This window comes from Andrena cerasifolii, chromosome 14, assembly GCF_050908995.1.
Source record: "Andrena cerasifolii isolate SP2316 chromosome 14, iyAndCera1_principal, whole genome shotgun sequence".
NCBI classification, from domain to species: domain Eukaryota; kingdom Metazoa; phylum Arthropoda; class Insecta; order Hymenoptera; family Andrenidae; genus Andrena; species Andrena cerasifolii.
The window spans coordinates 10,083,828-10,099,871 of record NC_135131.1 but is presented as its reverse complement, the minus strand read 5'-3'; the positions used below and the strand labels follow the sequence as shown (position 1 = coordinate 10,099,871).

General features: G+C 49.1%; 1 protein-coding gene across 2 annotated transcripts in view; it reads right to left on the bottom strand.

Annotated features, from left to right (window-relative positions):
• LOC143376315 (limbic system-associated membrane protein) overlaps positions 1 to 16,044 on the bottom strand; it is a 52,583-nt gene that overhangs the window by 22,431 nt on the left and 14,108 nt on the right. For both annotated transcript variants that reach the window (XR_013087069.1, XM_076826480.1), the window contains one exon: positions 4,300 to 4,410. Coding sequence is in view for 1 of the 2 variants with exons in the window: in XM_076826480.1 (XP_076682595.1) it covers positions 4,300 to 4,363 (64 nt within the window). In the remaining variant the exon portion in view is untranslated. The remainder of the gene's footprint in view (positions 1 to 4,299; positions 4,411 to 16,044) is intronic.

The window sequence follows — 16,044 nt, the reverse complement described above, 5'->3', positions numbered from 1 at the left end:
CCTAACGATATGTAACAGCCAAACGAAATTGGTTCCGATGTCGGCCCGTAGAATTGTTGAAATTCTACTCCCAGGCTGATGCCAGTTTAAGTAGTATAATCACTGCTTTAGCAGCCATTAAACTGTGTTGGCTGCGATCTGCTCTGGCAACGTAGCTGGTGAAGGATTATTGCTTTTCAATTGGCAGATTATGATTCAGAAATTATATGCCCCGGCTCGAGGGGGAAAACGCGACGAAGGATGGAGGGTGTATTACTCGAACGGCAGGAATAAGTTTGACTACAATCGATCGGCGTTCTTAATATAACGCGTGCTGTATAATTGAAGACCGCTGGAATAATCGTGTCGGCGTTGAAGTAATTCATGCCGCTTCTGATTATTATCAGATAACGGGATATGTTACCGGTTTGCATAAACGAGAGGGGAAGTTATAATAGCGAGAAGTCGGATGAACGCTCGATGAACGGAAGGCATCGTTTCCTCGGGGATCCCAGTTCTTCCGTGACTTATCAGCGGATGCAGTTCGACTATCTTCGAACAAGAAGTTGCTGAAAGGGGAACGGAAGACGTTCGCCGTAATTGGACAATTTGCAATGATGACTTTTTGAGGTGACGAAAGGCTGGAAGTTTCGAGAGCCGGTCGAGGATGCTCGTGCAGCTTTTCCTCGGCTACTTAAGGCGCGAGTCTTAGGGAAACAAGGGAAATCGAGTCATCCTTACGCCTGCGGGGGAGGAAATCCGCCCACGGTGCTCGAAAGTAGCCAATAACGATGCAAACAAGTTTGCTTGGACCTCGGAGCAGGAAATAAGAAACTATTTCTTTTCGATAGAAGATAAGAGTGGCGCGCAGTGTCGACTTATCTAAGAAATTTCTTCCAATACCGGACTCCTTTCAACGATCTATGCCTGCCGATTTTGGCTGATGTTAACGTTCATTCTACTAAAATAAGTTTCTTCCAGAGGAAGCCCGATGTTAGGGGATTGTATAAATTTTCCTTTGACGTAGAATGTTTCTATCTACAAGCGCTGCGTTTCGTTGTGAAGTCTGAAGAACGGTACTGCGCATTACGATGACATGTCTGACTATAATCAAGTTCTACTACTTGCTTGTATCATCGTTTCAAGGGCAGAAAAGACACAGTGATAGCCATTTACCACCCTTGCCTTCGTGAACTTCATTGTATCCAAGTAAAATACGTTTCTAATCAGTGTGGACATGCTTTATTTTCACTGATCAGGGACAGATGAAAGCCACAATACGAAACGCGAACTGTGAAAGCTTCTTGAGAATTGGTTCGCGCCCGACTTTTATTGCGCCGTAACTGTCACCGTTAATGCTTACAAATATTTTGCGAAGCCTGTTGCAACAGATTCTTGATGTACCAGCGGGCAGAGTGAGCTGACGGTCGCGGAGAGCAAGCAGATATGCAAGCGGTAAAATATGTTCTTGCCAGGGGCTCGAAACGGCGCGGAATACGTTTAACGAAGATAAAGGCATCGCTTACCTCGAGACAAGTTGCTCCCTGGCTAAGAACCGGAGGAGGTTGTTCGTTCGCTGTAACGATGGTAGATAAATCTCGGGGAATAATCTGGCGGAAAGGACGTTAACATGGAAGAGTGGTTTTTGTTTAAAAAGAAAATAAAAGGCTAGAGCAAGGCACGAGGAGGTGTCGGGATCATTATCTATACACTCAGCTGCTGTGCATCACTTTCCCTCATTTTCCTAGTAGCTTTATAATTTTTCTCTCTATTGTGCGCGCGTGTGTGAGGTGAAAATTGTTAAACGTCTTCCACTTTTTTGCCGCCACTTCCCGTTTCATTTTTCCACCGTATCCTCTGGTCTACACCTTTTTCATTTCCCCCTCTATCGAGTTATTCGTTCTCCTCTTAATATGCACTAGTTTTACTCTCGTTTCGGGTCTTTGCAGTGCCGAAAATAGGAGGGAATTTTTGCGCTCTATCCTTCGCCCTAACATCGACGCGAAATTAGCCAAGATGGTGCAGCAGGAAAGAGCCAAGGCTCGGGCAAGGGAAGTCTACTGGCGCTACTAGACTTGCTTAACGAAAATTCAGCCAGTGCGGTAATGATGAGCAAACTGAGTTTGCCAGTGTACTGGGGGACTGCTAAATATATGTATATTCTCCTGGCTGCGATCCCCGACCATTACTCCTGCATCATCTTCGCCGTGCTCCCTTCCCGTGGACGATGCAACAAAGCGGACGCTCGAAGCGCTCGGTCGTTTCCATTAAAGGGAAATTTTCTTGCGAGGAAAGGAATGCGCTGACGGCGGTGGGAACCGAGCAGTGAATATCCTTACTTTCTAAATTGGTACAGTTGTCGGCTTTTTGTTCCTCGGGAACTGACGGCTTCCTTTTCTGAGGAACCAGAAGCACCGCGAGACAAAGGGGAAGCTGGAGACGTCTCTAATTTAAAGTGTGCTTAGAGGGAGGTCGAGAAATAAAGTAGCAAGACGGGCATCGGGATTGATACTTTGTACTACCTAACGAACTTTGCTTCGCGATAATGGTATCCGAACATTTTCCTAGGTAAATGTTTCAATGCGTGTTACGCGCAATCTTAATTATATGCTAATATCCCAAATCACTCATCTTCATCGCGACCAAATAAGAAGAGTTACTCTTCGTTCTTACTTGTCACTCGTTATCCAAATAAAATCGGGACGAACATAATTTCAAGCAGACACAGGCAGCACCTATCTATTCACTGAACCTTGACGACAGGGGATGTCGTCTCCGACCGCGGCTTAAACGGAGGACAGTAATTAAATGCCCCCGATTCTAATCGTCCCTCCGACCCGCCTTTCCCTTGCTTCCAGATGTCGACACGAACGTGGGGACAACGAGTGAGTTTGCAGCGGGGAGAGAAGAAAAGAAACGAAAGGGGCAGTTCTAGAGATCGAGGAGAAAGTGTCGAGAGAGCAGCAGGAGAATGGGGACGGAGTCGAAGAGAGTCGAGCTATCGTTCTGCTTTATCTGCCGGTTCGGGTTCATCGTGAATACGAATGAGCTGCTGGTCGATCGGGCTGGAGCACTAATTGAGAAAGTTCGCCTGGTACCATCGCTGGTGTTTCCTCTGCATGAAGATAGCCCGCCACCTCTACAGGGGTAAGTCTGCCCGTCCATTCCTCTTCTTCGTGATTAAGGCCTGTTCCTTTAGGCGGGTTCCCATCGTTGGCGAACCAGTCAGAGTGGAAGGGCTGCTTCCAACCGACTCGTATCTCGGGATCGGCTGGAGGGATGTTTCGGCGCGATGCTTGCGTGTGGCTCGCGTGAAAGCGAGATTCGGCTGTGTTTCACCGAGTCAGGACTTTCCGGGTGGTGTTCCTGGGTAGGCGTTCGATCGATAACCCCTACAGCGCCGATGAAACGGCAGAAATCGTATCTACATCGCGAGATCAACTTTTACGCGTAACTTGCGCCCTTACGACTAATCATCGCAGGATAGGGCGAAGTTTGCAGGAAGACTGCGCACTAGGAGTCCTCGGATAAAGGGGCGGAATACAGTTTTTCATTCGGGGGCTTTGTTCCCGAGAAAATTGGTTTCCTCGCGCTTATCGGAGATCTGGACCGTCTAAGGACGGGACAACGTGACCGACTTATCTTCTCTCAGCACGATCTAAGAGGATCGAAATTGTTTCAATGCCTGGTCGAACTACGTGTCGCGCGATCACGATTACACAAACATACTTTCGTACGCCGACCTGAAAACTTCGCAGATTACTTTTCCATCGATTACCGATCGCGTCTTCCCCTCCGCCCTTCCCTGCCGTTGCCCCCGCTGAATTCACGGCATTAACCGTTATCGAGATAATCCTTATCGCGTGGGAGGAGGAGAGGCAGCCTCGTCGCCAGAGGACGACTATAAATCGTAGTTCTCGAACAACGCAGGTTCTCCCTCGCGTCGAGAGTTTCCAGCTCGGTCTGATACCGGGCAAAGTCTCGGTAGTAGTCAATCGAAACGTGCTTCCGACGTGATTAGGTTAATAATTCACCATGCAAATTGGAGAGTTCCCGTGTCTTCTCCTTCCTCGCCGACTCCGCGCTCGTTTCTTGCGATATTTAACGTGGTCAGGCAAGTAGACCGATCTCTCCTACCCTCGAATAACAACGGAGCGTGCATTTGCGTACGACGGGGATAGCCGCGCGTGGCTGGTTCAGTGTAAAATATCATCAACGTGCTCGCGAATTGTTCTCCTACAACGCAATTCCCAACACAGTTGGACGGGTCGGCGAGCGTTCCTCAGGTGCGCGCGATTGTTAAATAAAGGCTTCACTCACCGATCGGATGTACGAGGTAGCGGGATGATGCCAGCAGCAGGAGGATCAAGTGGAGCACGCTCATGATGGCTTCGATTCATGTATCCATCGTGCGTTCATCCATGAGCTGGCCTACAATAGAAAAAAAGACCTGTAGCTATGGGAACGTTACGTCTATCAGTGAAATCTATTGGCTATTCGAGCTGGGATAGTGTATTGGAATTCTCGTCGATATCGTGATCGCGCTATGAGATGCTCGAGTAACTCGTAATCGTTCGTTGCTCCTCGTTACATTCAATTGTACCCCGTAATTACCGTTTAAAACAGATATCCCCAGTGGACATTGAATCTCTAGCCTTCCTCGATCACCATAGAGCACCGATTCACATATTGGATGCAATTAGAGAGGACTAACAACGTTTAAAACTGATGCATTCATATGTATCCTGATGCTTCCACTTCTACTCTCACTCAACCCCGAATTATTAAGTAACAATGACGGTTAATCGATTAAGCAGATTGTCCTGCTATCCAGAAGAGTGTACAGCGGCAAGCGGTCGTCTCGCGTGACGCGGATCTCTTTCACTGGAATTTCTAATTAATCCGCAATATGCGTACACCTGGTAGCAAGGCCTTATCGCGGACAAGAGCCGGCTGGTACATTGTTAATGCCGATCGATGACTACGATTCGCGTAGATCCACCGTGCAAGCATCCATCCGTTGAAGCCTATAGGGGGGCGAGAGCTCGCTGGTTTGGAAAATGTGTCCGGGATTTCGCGACGATGTATCGAGTGCCTCGAATAATCCGGCTAGACGGCCGAGTGTATCGGCTACTCCTCTTCGTGTATCGGTTCCACGGGTAAACCATGTTGCGAAACTACTCGACCGATCATCCTCCTCTTCCCAACCCTCTTGGCCACGCTATTAATCGCAACACCCGAACAAGTCTTCCCCCTTTGTCGTTCAGATTTCTATTTCCTTTGTCGAGCCACTGCTGAGCAGCTCTGGCTCCAACCACGAACCAATTTCACCCCGTGAACCAGAAACAGCCATGCAAATTGTTTTCTAACGTTTGCAGCACTTTATCGATCCATCCTTTCCTCTCATTCGCGGGCTCACAGTTGGAAATTCGAAAGCTATCGTCGGTTAAAGTCTTAAGTTACTAGTTCGCAGCCAGGGAAACACGAGGGAATTCTAATTAGGCCACAGGGGAGCTTGGGATTCTCTGTTACCCCCTCCCCGATGGCAATTGACACGTTGTAAACTCGCAAGGACTGCCAGATTTTAAGAAGGGCTCGGACCGTCGCGAGAAAATTTCCTCGAATTAAGAACGCGTGCAACGTCCCCGCTTTGCATATCTGCACGCGCCATGCAGTAGGTTCGCTCGGGGCGTATGCAAAATTGAGGAAACCGCCCGAAAGGTCCTCGTTGGCGTTCTTACGTTCTGCCTCCACCCACAACTCTCCTGGTACGTGTTGGGACCGAGAAATTAGAATTTCTTCAGCTTCTGGTCCGCGACACTCTCGCAGTTTTTGGCCCCTTTGCAGTGTCGGGTAGCTCGAATTGCCTCTACTTTTAAACTTAGCCCATCCACGGGGCTAATTGTAAACTTGATAATTAAATTTATTCCCGTAGCCTTCTCGTCATATTACGCTTCATAGAACCCAGAGTCCCCTTCATTATCCACGATTCGTTGCCCACGCGAGACCGTAAGGTCGCCTCCCCGTGAAATCTTCGCGCCGCGGAATTACCGTCCCAATCCTATATTTAAATTGCAATTTACATTTTGTAATAATCGTCGTGTACGGATAATTGTCAATTAAATTCATAATCATGCCCGGCGCGAATTGATAACAGACGCGAAATAAAACCGCGGATCGCGTCGCACGGCTATCCGATTAATCCGTGTAAACCTGCCCGCCTATGAATATTTATTTCCGACGGATATGCATTAACGCGGGCTGCTTTCGCATGTCCCCCGCGAACGATCGGCGCAATTAAAATGTTTTATGGCGCTGCCGGGCGAGTAAAACGCGCGCGAATGACGCGTCGGTATTACGAATTTTTTCGTCGATCAAGAGTTGATTACCGTGCCCGCCTGAATTATTCACGCCGAGGAGATGAATCGTCTCGGATTGTCCGGAGTCGATCGGGCACGGGCCCGTCGGCCGTTGCTCGCTTCCAGTTTCACGCGCTCGCAACTCGGACACGAAGCGACCGCGTGTCCGTCGGCTCATTCCGCGAGTTCCACAGCGAACTCGTAAATTCGCCACTTAATTAGACGGCGCTTTAACTTGCAACTATGTCGGGGGGGCTGCACGGCCGCGATGGAAGCAACTGGTATGCGGTTGCCGGTGTAAATAGAGGCGAGCGGGGGAAGAAGGGACCGCCGACTTTGCCTTATCTACACGCCCCGCTGTCTCGCGGCGATGTTCACCTATTCATTTAAATAAACTCCCGCCAAGTTGGAAATAAGTTTCGAGGACGGGCTCGCCTACATCGGGGGTGTGTCTCCTCGAGCGACGCGTTTCTATACGCTCGCAGGGCTATAGAGCAGCGCCGTTCAGGAGTTGCCCGTGCGGGCAACAGATCAGGCTGCCCGGGGCAGACACGAGTCGGCGTACAGACGCCAGGATGAACAAGGACCGTCGCGTCGACTCAACAGTATTAGAACGAACCTACTTACACATGCCTGCCTACGCATCTACGAGCCTGCACAACCGTTCCTCCCTGCTCCGCTGTAACGATATCTGACGACACTGCCCGTTAGCCCTGGGCAGTGGCGAGTGCCCTTGTCCGCAAGATCATAGGCAGAACGACGCTGCTATAGAGCCACTGTGATCCTGGTCGCTGCAAATATCGAGCTCGCAACTGCTTCTCTTAAGAGCAGTTGTTAAACAGGAGCTCGTGAATAGGACGCCACTGATTTCTGTGCTTAATTATTCAACGGAATTGTGTGTCATCCGTGCCTCCGTGTGAAATAGGGGTGGCTTTGGCTGCCTCGCTAGCGTGGAAAGCTCCTATAGGGAATACAATTAATTGGATTTATCTTCCAGGGCGATTTTATCGTCAGTGAACCACAACTTTTCCTCCCCTTCCCCCCCTCTGCATAATTTATGCAGACCTCGCGCTATCATTTTCGCCGTACTACTTTCGCGGCGCGATAAAATAGTGTAAGTTGCTCGGTGTTGTTGCTTTTCGAGCCGGTTCACCGCCTCGTATCGGTGTAATCGGGTTAACATTAGTTACCGTGCACTTTCCCGAGAGTTTTCGGTAACTTTTCCCCGAAGCTGCGTGCTCCAGCGATCTCGACCATCCTTCGAGAGGTAAATAGTGGTCCCCTGCATAAATTCCGATGGTTAATGCTGTTTAAAATTACTTTCTCTGTTATTACAAAGCGACAGACGGCGACGAATCGTACAAGAATAGTCGAATAAGATGCTCAACCACACTCCGTCGAATTGTTATCAGATTCTCGGAACTGCTATAGCTCACCGATTCGAAAATCCGTTTACTGTTGCGCGATATTCCTATAATTTCCCGCAAAATAAGCTACCCTGCATGGAGATAATCCGCGAAATGAAACGTATTATCCTTCAATGATGGATTTAACTCGTGCTTTGACGAAATCTGTAGAAAGAGACACGTTATCCGCGTTATTCGTTTCAATTTGCAAAGTGCATCGTCGCCGGAACGCACATTATACGCGATCTTTTTGCTCGAAGGATTCTCTCACTTTTTTATCCCCCGATCAATTATGAATATTTATCGCAGCGCGGGGAAGATCGACGGCGGACCAGGTAAATATCGTTCGATTCGGGGGAGTAATTTAATTTTCGTTTAACGTTTTATCCACGCCGATAGCGCATAGTGACTTACGGCCATCGTTATACGCGCTATCCGCGGGAATTTATTTTCCATGCGTGTCGCTTTGGTTTCACGGATATCGAATTTTTCAACCGTATTTCTGTCGTTTAATGGGCTCGCGTTGTAGGGCTCGTTTTTTTTTTCGCCCGTGCATGATGCAACGCATTTCCTAATGCTTCTATTACGCCCGTACACGTGAAACGTTAAAACGCTTCAAAGGGAAGTAGCTTCCCTGCGATTTTTCCAAAGCTTGTCCACCAATAGTTGCGTCATTACTCCAGCTTGTCACTAATTCGCAGCACATAGAAGCTTGCTACTCGAACAGCCGCGATTTCCAGGAGCAATACCACAAAGGATGCGCTCCGTTCCAAAAGACGAGCTCCTCGCGGGCTACTTTCCCTTGCCAAATATTTGAACTTCATCAGACGCTTGTCCTCCGCTGCGTTCCAGGATGTAAGACACGTAGCTCCTTTGAACACGAGAGCCGCGCAGGGAGAGTTTTACGACGAGCTGGGGAGGGTCCAAGAGACTCGAGGAAAGGGCAAATTAGTGTCAGCGCAGAAAGCAAAAGCCCCCGAAAACCTCGAGAGGAGGAAATATAAATGCGGATGCTCCCTTCGCGGGTCACGTACTTATCTTTCTTGCATTTGTCGCGCTTTTCGTCGCTGCCGGGGACCAAAGGAAAAAGGCAGAAAAAAAGAAACGGACTCGGAGAGGTACGTGAGCTTTTCGGTGGAACGTGCCACCGAGTGCTGAAGAAGAGCTGCTCTTCGACGAAGGACGAAACGGCGGCGAAAATAAGTGGAGGAGATCGCGGGTATTATTAATACATTGATAACGATGATCACCATTCCTCGTTGTACGCTAAGTTGACGACTTCGAGAGGATTACTCATCCTTGGTCGCCCGTATTTTACGAATCCGACGCGCAGAAACTGTAAGCACGAATTTACGCCAGTCTGGGAAATATGTTCCCGCGATTTACGCGAGCGTAACGCGCCCGATCGAATTAACCGTATATTATCGGTGATATATTTCGTAATATCGGCCCCGCATTAACATAGGGAGATTTATAATGCGCTTTAGCGGCACATCTAGACCAGTTGTATGTAACACTTTGCGCCGGCGTGCACCGTTCGTTCTCGTTCAGCCGAAGGAAACAAAAATGTTTCGATTCAATCCACCTTGATTTATGCGTCGCTAAAATCACCCCGTGCGCTCTCCCACAATCTTCAATCTTCTTCAAGCTTCCTTTCGAAAATTCGTTTCCTAGTCGAGCCCAAAGGAGAGCAAGTGCAAAAAAAAAATGTCACCCTGACGAAGATTTGCAGTTGCAGTGGCCTGGCTTTGCGCAAACTGCCGTAGACATAACGCGCGCCCCGGTACGTTGCACGCGGTGCATCGTCTATGTAATATTTAACCCCTTTCGCAGTTTTTCTCGCGGAAAGAGCTGCCTTACGCGGGATCGTGATTTACCGTTGACCGGGTCGAATTATCGATTGCGCCTCCCGCCGATATATTAACGGCGATACGTTCTCGCAGCGTGGCCGATACCATTGTTACGAGCGGGGGGTCCTGTAATATCCTACATGCGCTTGGTATCGTTTCGTTTCCTTGCCACGCGGTAACGTATGGGGGAATTTTTCTTCTTCTAAGTTTCGTTCGCGAAGTGCGCCACGGATGGAGACTGGTCGGGGGTAATGAATGGCCTTCGTGTATCCAGCTGTCGTTTAATTTTAAATAACCGAGCGGAAACGGTGGAGACTTTGAGGCATGCTGGACTTGCTATCCGACGTGTAACGCAACTCAAGTCCATAGCCAGTGCCGGATCTGGAGATTTAGCGCCCCTAGGCTAAATGTCTGCCACCCTTTCGCGAAATATCATAAAAAATTTTAATTTAAAAGAGTCGAGACGGTTGCAAAATTAATTCAATATAAAAACTCACATTTGAGTTATTGCTAATTTACTAGATGAAAGAAAGGTGAATTCTTTTTTAAGTCTCCTCCCCCAAATCGATTTTTCCTTTTCTCATTTTCTGAAAGACAGACGTTTCAAGAATGATTTCTCCAAATTTTATGAAGAAATTCGTAAAATTGACGGAGATATAGTATTTTCCGTGAAGCGGTGTCGAGCGCGCGACTCAGCGGAGCGGAAATTTGAACGCGTTTTTCTCAGAATGATATTTTTCAACCACGTTGACAGTAAACAGAGAAAACTGTACGTCCAATTGACATGAGCAAAGCCGTTGTTCGATAAACCCGTCTCTATTACGTGACGATCAGTCTTTTTTAATTAACGGCCTCCTTCTATTTTTACCAAAATCTTCTTTATCAACACCTCAGAAATTTTTTTTCGTCGTCACGTAATAGACGTAGGTTTCTAGTTTCTAAATATTTTTGTCTTTTTGAATTCGAATTAACCAGATGCCTCAGGCACTGTCAACGCCACAGGAACGATTTTTGCCGCAGCGCACTTTTTGACGAAGAGTATACCGGAAACCGATTTATGAATTTGATTGAAAAAAATTTCTTTTACCCTTTAATATGTACATATTAACTATATTAAGCAATACATTGATTTACTTTCGTTGTTTGGTTAGAAAAAAATCCCGAAGACTCCTTTACTTTTCAGACCATTACAGTGGTTAAACTTTTTCCAATTTTTTTTTCGCTCAAAATTTTTTGCTCCCCAAAATTTGCCGCTCCTCACCCCTGCCCATAGTGCTCGTATTATATCTTCATACTATAGTTCATTGCTGTACGAAAATGTGAACATCTCTGTCCTCGGAGAGTTGTCGGTAGACGAAGGATTGGAAGAACACGAATGACGTTCAAATCCTAATTAGAATCTTACGGTCTTCCCACCTACAACCGTATCTACACCCTGAAACCCAACAGTCGTCTTCGCACACCCTTATAATCCTCGGAGAATGAATAAAATATCGGCGCGCAAGTCGATCGTCGGAACGCTCGCCGTTAACCAGCCAAACAATTATGCATTCCTGGGGTAATGAAACGGGGTTTGGGCGCGAGGTGTTAACGCGCAACGCGACCGGTTATGCCAGGGCGAAAATTAAGTTTCCTCTCGGATGGCAGCTGCAAGGGGAGAAGCCCTTCCGCCTGGAAACGTCTGTGCGCGGCGCGGCGCGGAGAAGCCGCACATGGGGATACTTGAATAATGTATACAACGCCGTCAGCCGGCCCCGTCTTGACGGCGTAACGAGCTGTCGATGTCAAGGCGACGAGCGCGGCAACCCTTGCCACGGAGGATTTATTGGCATCGTCATAGCGAAAGAGGATGCTTGTTCGCGTCCCTCGCCACCGGCCCCGATCCCGCCATTCGGATCTCTTCATTTAGCTGGCCGTCGGAACGAACCCCTTCTTATGTCAGCGAGTTATTACGGAGGGTCGTGGCCTGCGTGTTGCACGACTCGGTGACGCCGCGACGCATTGAAACACGCGACGCTTGTACAGCTTCGCGAATCAAAGGGGAAACGTACCAATAGCCCACCCTGGTCCCCTGCTCGGACGATCTGTATTAATACGAATCGATTATCCGGCTGGTCGGCTGACAAGCCGCAACCACGCGTCGGACACTGTGCCTGACACGGTGGACAGCTGTACGGATAACGTTTACGATTACGGGATCCGAAGGCTGATGAGGCCCAGTGGGATATGGCCAGGTGGAGGTAAATGAATTTATCACCTTGATTTACGTCAACGTTACGGTGTCTTGAGAGTCACGGGGGGGACTAACGTAGCGTGCTTTCGAAGGAGACGTGGAATGGATGGGATAGAACAGGGTGGTTCTACTTCCCTACGATGGAGTCCCTACTTCCCTACGATAGAGACGACGGAGTCGCCTGGGAGTTACACTGTTATCTTTTAATTTATCGCGTAGTATATTTATAACAGATAAATCGGATTAGGGGAAGAGTTACTGGGTGATCTAGGAGTCTGGTTTACGTGTCCGTTCCGCGTTCCCTTGATTTCTACAAAATTCCCGTCTGTCGCCGGCGGCTGCATCGCGATTTCGTCGCGCAAACACACGGTCCGCGGGGATCGTTAGTGGAAAATCGGGTTTACAAATAATGAGTAATTAGAACGCGCAGGTGACAGAGAGATGTTTTAATTTGAAAAGCGGCGCAGGCATCGGCCAGCGATATTTTCATGTTAATGAACCGCTTTATGCTCCGCGGATAATTATTTGCTCATTATTTATTCCGTAGTCGATAATCCCCGCTAACAATTTGCTCTCGATGCCGGCGGGATGATCTTCATTTCCATTCATCTTGCCGCTCCGAGCTGGCTCCCTCCACGCGACTCCGCGTTAGTTTCCACGTATTTCTTTTTCCCCGGCGCCGTCCCCCTTCGTCGTGATCGAGCATTTCCTTCGATCCTTGACCCAAATATTAGCTTTATGGAATAAAGCCGCGCCGCGGACAATGCGTCGCAATATACCGCCGACCGGCAGAAATCAAAGCTTTCAAGTAGCAATTTCACTGAAATTGTACAATTGATACGTAAGTACTTTATCGATCCCCCAGCTCGGTCGCTGCAATCGAGCTATTACCACCGCTACTGCTGGACGTCGCCAAGCTTCCATGTATATTAAGCGATCATCGTTGCCACGTATCGACTGCATTCTCGCCCCTAATCACGGCTAGAAGCAACCGAATGCCACGCTGCGACGAAGCGGAGGCAAGAATCCTGCTGGCTGCTCCCGCGTTCGATTCGTCGCCGTCACGTCCGGTCGTTAAACTCGCGGTCGCTCATGAATTTTCCAAGTGATCGCGAAACCGTGGAATTTGATTATCCAGCCGCCTCTCGCGTCCCCCGCTTGCAATCGTAATCGAGACGAACGGTGCCGGGGTGGAGGCACGTCGCCGTGCAATTACAAACCGTTCACGTGCGCCCCGGCGACGGAAACGAGCGTCGCGGCGGCGCTGGTGGATCGCACCGTGGCTACCTTTCAATAGTTTTTCCACCGTTGCCGGCGATTCGTTTATTTTCATACCTCGGTTTACCGACAAACGCGCCCGCTGCCGCGGGTATTGCAGCAGTCTCGTCAGGACCCGTGAGCCCCCGGTGCGCTCTGGAAGCCGGCATTTTATTTGACAAGCGACGTCCCGTTAAGGATACTGCGCTCTCCCGCCTGCACCTTCCTTGTCTGCTCCTTCGCCCGGCTCGACTCTCTCGTTTCTTAAATTCCTCGGGTCTGGGGCTCGAAGGGATGCGAGAACCCTATCAGTGTCAAACGTGGCGAGGAGAATTCTCGAGATTGCGGCTCGTCGAATCGACGAGGGCGCACGAAAGACGCGCAAAGAAGAGACGGATCCTCGAGGTCGCCCCGGCGTCGTTCCACGGGAGTCAAGCGTCGCATGTTTTCCTCGATTCTCCTCTCGACGGGAAGGAAAGGCCGAGGAACCGGCGGGGGGCGGGTGGGAAATAAAACGTACCTCTCTTCATCATTCCTGAAAGGCTCATGAATCATGGCGCTGAGTTCGACGTAAAACTTCTCGCTCGTTATCAGCTGGCTAATAAAACACTCGTGGCCCTTCTGGTAGACACGTTAGCTACGTTTCTCCCGGTCTTTTGTTACCTCAACTCGAATCTCGCGTTTAAGAGACTCCACGAGACCCTGGGAGTTGTCGTTAAACTTTGCCTACTACGTCGATCCACGTTCTTTCAAATTCGCAGCACGGTGTTATCTGTTAAGGGAGAGTTCTTTGGCGCTTAGACCTGACTATTTCCTTGAACCTTCCACTGTCTTCGCATGTTCGCGGGTACACGTCACCCCTGCGAAGTTTGTATTTTGTGGCACGGTAGCTCGATGGGAATAATGCCTCACCGTCAATCGCCGCGTAGCATGTTAAAGTGGAAGGTGTTCCCGACAGCGCACGAGCATTAGCTTCTGGAAAAAGTTTCTGAGAGCAGGATGAAGGGCCAAGGGGAGCAGGATAACGGGGAAGCAAAGCCTGATAGGCTTGACGGGATTTAGTGCTTGTAATGGCAAACTCGACGGCTGGTGTTGCGGTCGACTTTAGCCGATGTATTAGAGAAGGGTCGTTGGGATTATAGAGGTGGGGTAAACACGTCCCCGTTCTAAACTGCGCGACATTTTGAAAGTTACGTCGCACGATGCAACCCCCGCTAAACGCATTAAAACCTCTTATACGTGTATGTAGTTCAGAGGAAGCGTTTGCAGTGTCGCCGAGGAGAACGAGGATTAACTGCGACGCTCGTAAGCGAAAAGCGAATCAGGATGTGTTGCTGGAGGTGCTGGATACAACGATTAAAAACCTGCACGAACGTTCAACTTCAAATTGAATTTGAATAGAGCGGATAAAGTGCCGTCAATCCGGGAATAATAAAAGGAATAAAACGAGAACGACCGTTCAATTGACACGGAGTGGAAATTCATAGATCTGTCTAGCCCTGGAATGTTACGCGCCGGTGCGCTTATTATCGAAGCTTTGAAACCGATCCAAAACTATGTAGGCACACAGGGAGCAGCGGTGAAAGTTTCGCAGAGTGCCCGTTATCGGCGGTTGCCGTGGTATAAAGTGGTAAATACTTTCAAACGCTCCACTGGTCGTTGTTTCGCGTGCGCTGGCCAGCGCACGTTTCGAGAAGTGAAAATGCTCGGGATCGAATTGGAACATTTTCCAGGCGGTGTCGCGAGCATCGCGTGCCACGAGTTTAACATATTTTTCTGGGGAATCGTTAAAAAAGAAAAAAAAATTGTCAACCGGTGACCTGGACTCGCGTCGCGATCGCATAGTGGTCGGTTGCGCGTGAAAAAGCATCACTTTCCGGGCGTTTAACCGACACTGACCGAAACGCTCGAAACTCTGGACGACCCGCGGCCTTGTTATACGACGAAGCGCGCATTTGTATATCAAAGCGATTTCGAAAAGCCGGGCCGGTCCAGCCGACGTCGTCCGCGCTGGCGCGCCCGCACACTTCGGATTGCAGTCCAACGCCGCATACTCGATTGCCATTTCTTGGGCTCGTGCTCATTTCAGGCACTCTCGTATTCTATCCCGTTCGAAAGGGCTGCATTATAGATCGTGTGAAATCCAAGTGTCTGACCCCAATCTAATGCCCGGCTCGCGAGAGGAACAGAGGTGCGCGAGGGAAAGAGGGGGATCGTGGAGTAGGATAGAAGAGCTGAGGAGAAGAGAGAGGGAGTGAACTGTCGCTGAAATCCCACGTGAATCCGATGGATCGCCGGACTACAGTGTATCGAACGATAAATCTCTATACAGATAACGCTTGTGTAAACACCTCGAGCACCGTTTTTCACCGGGCGATTCTACTTCCTTGTTGTTCAACAGGGGGTTGTAAATGCTTTTTTTTCTCAATGTTTTGCTTGATGCTACAATGGTCTGTAACAGGTACTGGTTCCGTATTTCTAGTCTAATTTGAAGGGAAACGTCGGGCGTGCTCGCAGTGTGAATTGCTGGTGCGGGTCTGACCATATACTGGGCGCCTCTACTTGCTCGTCGGATTTCAAAGGGAAATCTCTTATCTGTTCTTGGCCTTTGTTCCTTCCATTACGCGTGCTCATTTTACTCGTCAATGAAGATGTTACGCACACACTTGCCTGCAGAGTTTTACACACAGGACTAACACACGGCTGGACATCCTCAGAGACACTCCTTGCGCGATAACTTTCGCGACATTAAAAAATTCCATGGCAACCGGAGTTCGAAAAAGTTTTGCTGGAGGACTTCTGGAACGTGGAAACGAGGCGGGATGGTCGTGCTGATCGTAGCCAATTACGCCTGAGACTGTTGAGTCGAAGAAATGTTCGGCGTGGCTGCGCCTAGCGTCGGACCACTATCGCAGCGAGTTACGACGGCGGTGGACCGAAAACTTCTTCACCCAGCCGCG